At 39.5% G+C, this 7307-nt stretch overlaps 3 protein-coding genes across 3 annotated transcripts in view; 2 read left to right on the top strand and 1 right to left on the bottom strand.

The window, feature by feature from the left end:
* The window catches only part of LOC111465315 (oligouridylate-binding protein 1-like), a 9412-nt gene extending 8373 nt beyond the window's left edge, over nt 1–1039 (bottom strand). Inside the window, exon 1 of the mRNA XM_023109631.1 lies at nt 789–1039. Coding sequence (XP_022965399.1) covers nt 789–869 — 81 coding nt within the window. The 5' untranslated portion in view covers nt 870–1039. The remainder of the gene's footprint in view (nt 1–788) is intronic.
* A 1172-nt stretch (nt 1040–2211) lies between these two features.
* Nucleotides 2212–4991, top strand: LOC111465780 (pollen receptor-like kinase 3). Its single transcript, XM_023110290.1, has 2 exons — nt 2212–3644; nt 4001–4991. The coding sequence occupies exons 1-2, from the start codon at nt 2354–2356 to the stop codon at nt 4561–4563; spliced, it is 1854 nt and encodes a 617-aa protein (XP_022966058.1). The 5' UTR covers nt 2212–2353; the 3' UTR covers nt 4564–4991.
* Nucleotides 4992–5770: 779 nt separating this feature from the next.
* Nucleotides 5771–7307, top strand: part of LOC111465784 (protein LAZ1 homolog 2) — a 7236-nt gene continuing 5699 nt past the window's right edge. The window contains exons 1-2 of the mRNA XM_023110300.1: nt 5771–6062; nt 6142–6321. Coding sequence (XP_022966068.1) covers nt 6169–6321 — 153 coding nt within the window. The 5' untranslated portion in view covers nt 5771–6062; nt 6142–6168. The remainder of the gene's footprint in view (nt 6063–6141; nt 6322–7307) is intronic.

Here is a 7307-nt window from a genome sequence, read left to right as displayed (position 1 = left end):
GGGGGTGAAACCGAACTCATAAAAAAACATGAAAACAGTACATTGTTACTAGATTTGATAAAAGGCGACTCACACTAGACAAATGTCCATGTGCTTCTTTCATTTAGGTAGAAATATAGTCTCTGGACATCATGTATGATTTTTTAATTCCAATCCCAAGTGTTGTCTTTTATGCTAAGAGAACTCCAAGACCCAAAGCCAACTGTTTCTTCATTTTCCAACAACAAAGGAGCTTTGGTATGTGTTATTACAGGCGTTTAACCTCGATAGGAAGTGTAAAAAAGCTTCTCAGTGGCCATATTTATAAAATCTCGTGCCATGGAAGTTGTGGTTTAAAAGAAATCACGCACTTTTTCGCATCAGTTGGGAAGAGGTCAATTGGGATACTACACAGTACAAGACTCTTCTTGGCACAGCTCCTGGCGAAAATGTTTTCGTCGGAATGATTATAACCAATTGGAGGATTTCTTTTGAATCCACGGGGCTCCTTTCCAAGATTGATATCTTATCACCAATTGAACTTTTAGTTCTCTAGAGAAATCCTTCCCGTTTTCCATTAAATTGAGGAAAAAACATATTACACCTTATAGATAAAATGAATTCAGATTTCAAGAAAATAGCTGGGGAGAGAAAGATTCAAGCTCGAGTAATCAAAAACTGAGAAATAAAGAATCGATCAGAAGAGGATACATATCTTGCAACCAAATTTAANAAAAAAAAAAAAAAAAAAAAAAAAAAAAAAAAAAAAAAAAAAAAAACAAACAAAAGCAAAAGAGAGAGATAGAAACCTGAGGAGCAGCGAGGAGGCCGGGGTGGGGATACAAAGACTGCTGCATCATTGCCTGCTGTCTAAGCCTCTGATACTGCATCTTCCAGGAAGAGTGAGATTGAATGGAGGAGACGAAGATTTTGAAGTGGGGAGTCTTAGAACGAAAATGAAAAAACAAAGAAAAAGAGAGAAAAAAAAAATAGAGAAGAGGGGAAAAAAAAGAAAAAGAAAAAAACCCTCGAAGGAGGGAGCAGAAAGAGGAAAGAAGAGCACAATACAGAGTATCAGACAAATAAAAAGAGCAGATCTACTGCCAACCTTTTATATACATCCATTTCGTCTATTATCCAACAAAATTATAAAAATAAATAAATATTATTATTATTATTAAATTTCCATTTCTTTTTCTTTTTCTTTTGCAGCTGGACACTTTATTTTTTATTACCACTATTTTACTTTGTTCGTTGGTTTTAAATATTATTTTAGTATTATAATTTATTTATTAATTTTTTAACAACATATTAATAATTAAAATATTTTTTCAAAAAAAGTTTAATCCTAAAATTCAAAATAAAGAAACTTATTAGCCTTAAATGTAAGCCATTACACACAGTTAAATGAAACTGAGCTATGATAAATTTTTTATTCTATCATTTTTAGTCTAAATCACCTCCCAAAAATGTTTTTTTTTTAAATTATTTTTTCATCCTTTTCTAAACTTGTTACAATCTCACTTTTGATGTCAGTTGTCTTGCAATTGTGCGACACTCACTTCATAACAACAAGCGAGTTAAATCAATTCGTTCTTGTATCGCCTACGGACAAGCGACTTATGCTTGAGCCTTTGACCTCAGTTTAAGAAGAAAGGTTTAAAGGACGGAGGAGAGTTTTGAAAGTAAAATTTCAAATATTGAAATTAGTGTTATATGTGATGCAAGCAAAAAGGGAACAACAACCGGTTACACCATATAACTATAACTATCGGAAAGGAGAAGTTGACAATTACAATTATTTATTTTTTAATTATCTTAGAATGTGGGTTGAAGATTGCATATAAACTTGAAATCCAAACAATTTTAAACTGTAATTATTGGAGGATATGTGTGTGATTTAAAAAACATGAACACAGAATAAAATAGTTGGATTTGCGTTGATAGATTATTAGATTGTGAGGGGTGTATATGATTGGTGGGTGATGGCTGAACCAAAAATGGCTGACAATGTCAACACAACTCTCCATCGCTCCTATTCTTAGAATCCGGTGTAATTCTGGGGAATCATCTGTTTTCCAACCCCAACAACGACACAACTCCCTTCATTCCCAATTTCAACGAATCGGGAAAAAAAAAAAAAAAAAAAAAAAAAAAAAAAAAAAAAAAAAAAAAAAAAAAAAAAAAAAAAAAAAAAAAAAAAAAAAAAAAAAAAAAAAAAAAAAAAAAAAAAAAAAAAAAAAAAAAAAAAAAAAAAAAAAAAAAAAAAAGGAAAAGAAGCTCTGCCTCACACACTCCAGAGACAACCACGCAATTCTTCGAACAGCGGCTGGTTTCTACCCGGAGCTATTCCATTTCCCGTTCCAGCTCTGCAATGGCCGCTGTTCGAAATGTGTTCCTCTTCCTCACCATCTTCCTCGTCGGCGGTCCACCTCTTTCCTGTTCCCTCTCCGATAACGAGGCCCTCCTGAAGCTCAGGCAATCCTTCACCCATGCCGAATCCCTTAATTCCTGGGACCCGGACTCCCAACCCTGCGCCGCTCGATGGACTGGCATCATCTGCCACAGAGGCGTCATCACCGGTCTCCATCTCACCGGCCTCCGACTCTCCGGCCAGATCGACATCGAAGCTCTCCTCCAGCTTCGCAGCCTTCGAACCGTCAGCCTCGTCAACAACAGCTTCGCCGGGCCGATTCCCGAGTTCAACAAAATCGGCGTTCTCAAATCCCTCCTTCTCACAGGGAATGATTTCTCCGGGGCTATTCCTACCGATTTCTTCGCATCCCTCGCCTCTCTCAAGAAGGTTTGGCTCTCTTCCAACAATTTCTCCGGCGACATTCCGCACTCTCTGGCGAAACTCTCGTATCTAATCGAACTCCATCTCGAAAACAACCAATTCTCCGGCCAAATCCCTCACCTACACCAGGCCGCCTTAACCTCTCTAGATCTCTCCAATAACAAGCTGGAGGGAGAAATTCCAGAGAATCTAGCGAAGTTCGACGCGAACGCATTTGCCGGAAACGAAGGTCTGTGTGGGAAGCCGCTCCCGAAATCATGCGACGGCAATAACGCGCAGATTTCGGAGGAAAACGCGTCTTCTCCGGGGGAATCACAAGGCAGCGTCTCGAAATTAGTAGTGGCGTCGTTGATAGCGGTGGCTGTATTTCTGGTGGTGGTTATGTTTCTGAGCGCGTCGAAGCGGAGAGAGGAGAAGTTCAGCAAGCTAGGGCGGGAGCAGATGAATGAGATGGTGGAGGTGCACGTGCCGAGTTCCGGGCATAGGGAGCAGCTGAGTAGAAAAGGTGGGGATTCCAGGAGAGGGTCGCAACAGGGGAAGGGAGGGATGAGTGATCTTGTGGTAGTGAATGAAGAAAAGGGTACGTTTGGGATGGCGGATTTGATGAAGGCGGCGGCGGAGGTGCTGGGGAATGGTGGGTTGGGGTCGGCTTACAAGGCCGTCATGGCAAATGGGCTGTCGGTGGTGGTGAAAAGAATCAGAGAAATGAACAAATTAGGGAAGGATGGGTTCGATGCAGAGATGAGGCGCATGGGACGGCTGCAGCATCACAATATTCTCACGCCTTTGGCGTACCATTACAGGCGGGAGGAGAAGCTGCTGGTGTCCGAGTACATTCCTAAAGGCAGCCTCTTGTATGTGTTGCATGGTACGTTTCTTAATTGGATTGAATTACAAAAAAAAAAAAATAATAATAATAAATAAATAAATAAAAATCTTAGAACAAGTTAATAATCACAAATTCTCTCTAGAACAATCTTTACTGAATTGAGACTCTTAAACAAAGTACACCCTTCTATTCAATACTTTAGTCATTTATTTTTTATTCATTGAGGCTCACAATTCTGTGTTACTCTTAATACTATGTTAAGAATTATTGATCCCCTAAACAGGAACCTGGAACCTAAGCTCTCATATATTTGTTTTGTATTTCTCAAAAGACATAAATCTGAGATTCCTCCAACCATCCTAAAGAATCCTGAACCGAACATAATAATCGAGCAGGGGACCGTGGAGCCTGCCATGCGGAGCTTAACTGGGGCACCCGGTTAAAGATCGTGAAGGGGATCGCCAGAGGCCTAGGGTTTCTCCATTCCGAGTTCGCGACCTACGATCTGCCGCATGGGAATCTGAAATCAAGCAACATTCTTCTAAGCGACACCTACGAGCCACTTCTCAGCGACTACGCGTTTCATCCGCTAATCAATCCAAACAACGCGACGGAGGCAATGTTTGCGTACAAATCCCCGGAGTACGCGCATCGGCAGGAAGTTTCTCCAAAATCTGATGTTTATTGCCTTGGAATTATCATTCTAGAAATTCTGACCGGCAAATTTCCTTCTCAATATCTTAGCAATGGCAAGGGAGGGACCGATGTGGTGCAGTGGGTCTCCTCCGCAGTAGCCGAGAAGAGGGAGGCGGAACTCATAGACCCTGAGATAGCAAACGACGCGAATGCAGTGAGTCGGATGGTCGAGCTCCTTAGAATCGGCGCCGATTGCACCCAATCCAATCCTCAGCAACGGCCAGAAATGAAGGAAGCCATTAGGAGAATAGANGAAATATGAGGAATCATAAATTTGTTTTTGGAAACTAAGAAAAGGGCATATTGAGGGGGGGGAGGGGGGAGGGGGGATGTGGGGAAGAACACAAAAAACTAATGTGGTAGATGGATAGTTCGATTGGAAAGTTAATTAAAAAGTAGGGAAGCTGCTTCGGAGGAAGAGGGTAGGAGGAGAGGTTTGTGAGTATCTGAATCCCCTGCCCGCCGCCGCAGTGCACCATCGGGTCGGATCCGCCCGAGACCGCACTGCATGGCTCCGCCTCTTACTGTGTAACATCATTGTTTGTTTTTATGTATAATATCTGGGATCAGTTCACCTCTGTATTTTTTTTCCGTGTAAATGAATTTACAACACTGAGGGGTGGGATTTTTTAATTAGTTTTTTTTCTTTATTTATTTATTTGTTTGTTTGTTTCTTCAACCTTAATAGAAACAAACACTTGTGATTATCCAGTTTCTCACGATTTCATCCTTTTCCCTTTCCACATATTTCATTTTCCAAAAATAATTTCTCAAATTACTTATTCACATATAATATTAATGTTAATTTAAATTTTTTTAAATATAACATTAACGCAACCGGATTCCCGTCTCGGGTAGAAATGACATCAAAATTAGTTCTTTAATTTCATTTTCGAAATTAATTTTTATCGAACTCAGTTGACTTATAATTATGTTGAATTCGTTTATATCAGCAACAAATCCAGACATTTGTAGATTAAACAATTTTCACATCAAATACTCCTTGTTCATGGCCGACAATATTTTCTCGTACATATTCGATAATGCCTTCAACAAATCTAATGGTGTCTTCTCCTTGATGTTGAACGCCATGTTTCTAGACAGCATCAATCGAATCAATCCTAAGGTTTGACGATCCCACTGCTCTGTAGTCATGGTATCAGGCTCGATCCCCAACAGGGTTCGTGAAGATCTTTTTGGTACAGACAATCTTCAATTCCGATTTTTGAACTTTTCATCTTCTTACATCGCGTGAAACTCACCTTGTACCCAATTGTGCACGCAGATGAATGGTTTTCCTATAAAATTAATGAAAATTATAATTTTTTAGATTTTTTTAAAAAAATTTAAGATATTATTAAAAATTTTAAAATATTTTTGAGATGCAACTTTATATATATATATATATATATATATATAATAATTAATTTAGCCTTTCTATTTCTAATAAACAAGAGGAAAAAGAAGCAATAAACTCTGCAAGGGAATCAAAGAAATGGGTGGTATGGTATCCTAATGATTGGCCTTGGGGTTGGCCATACCGGAATTCTACGTGTCAAGCTTTGCCATGAAAAGGTCTGTGTTTCGCACACGCGTAACGAAAATCACTTCAGTTAGCTGTAGCCTAAACGCCAGATTTCTCCAGTGCGGCGATGTTCTCTCTCCCAGTTGTTTTGGTTGCAGAATTTGAAGTGCGAAGCCGAGACCAGACCGTAGAGCTGTTCCAGAGTTGTCCGCCATTTCCGTTCCTGAAGCTTCCTGGCTAGTCTTTTCTTTTGTTTGTTCTTATTATGTTTATTTGAAAGCTTAATTAAACAGTCACTTCGTCATACTGAATCAGTGGATTGAAGGTCAGTGTGACGCAAGAATGAAGACTCCGATTTCTATCTCACCGCAGCAAGACATATATGGAGATCTCTATCAACCAGCACTTATAATTGCCGCTTGCTTTGTGGTTGTCGCTCTGGTGCTCTCCATTTTTCTCATTCTACAGCATCTCAAATCTTACTCCAAGCCGTCGGTAACCGCTTTCATCATCATCATCATCATCTCTGTTCACCTTACTTCAAATCAGAACAGAACTTTACCTACACGTTGAGATCACAGGACACATATTTATTGATTTCAGGTGTTGAAACTAATAATAGCTAATAATAGAATAGAATTTGAATTGGTTTCAAATTCAAATAGAATAGAATTTGAATTGGTTTCAAATTCAAATTCATCCACAAAAATCTCTCAACCGACTACGGAATCACCCTAGAAAATCTCAACCAACTCTGGAATCCCCTATAAAAGGACCTCCCTCCCCATCATTCAAATTACTCCTCCTCTCAATCTCAATTCAGTTTTCTGTTGTCACCAACAACTGGTATCAGAGCAATCTTGCAGCAGCAAAAATGGCAGCAGAAAAACAAGTTGAGAACTACGTTCAATCCGCCATCCCGAGGTTCGACGGTCACTATGATCATTGGGCGATGTTGATGGAAAATTTTCTCAGATCAAAGGAGTTCTTTGATATGGTGGAAACAGGTTATGAAGAGCCAAAGAAGAGGCAGAGGTCGTGAGAGAGGCAGTCGAAAAAGAAGTGGAGATGTTGGCAGGTCAGCAGACCTAGTCAGAAACGATTATGACAACAAAGGCAAGAGACACTTTGACAAATCTAAGGTGGAATGTTACAGATGTGGACGCCTTGGACATTACAAAAATGAATGTTATTCCAGGCTCCAGGCTCCAAAAAGAGAAAAGAAATCAATCCAATTTTGTGGAGAGAAGAGAAGGAAACATTATTAATGTCATTCCATGCTATGAAGGTTGCAGATCAAGGTGTATGGGTCGTAGACTCTGGATGCAGCAATCATATGACAGATTGTAAGAAATTCTTACAATCAACATCGCCCAATGATGTTTCTTACAATCTGTCATATGATTGCTGCATCCAGAGTCTACGACCCATACACCTTGATCTGCAACCTTCATAGCATGGAATGACATTAATAATGTTTC

Source organism: Cucurbita maxima, unplaced genomic scaffold (genome assembly GCF_002738345.1).
Source record: "Cucurbita maxima cultivar Rimu unplaced genomic scaffold, Cmax_1.0 Cma_Scf00029, whole genome shotgun sequence".
Classification (NCBI taxonomy): domain Eukaryota; kingdom Viridiplantae; phylum Streptophyta; class Magnoliopsida; order Cucurbitales; family Cucurbitaceae; genus Cucurbita; species Cucurbita maxima.
Note: the sequence above shows the minus strand (reverse complement) of the source record. Positions and strands in the feature narration are given on the sequence as shown.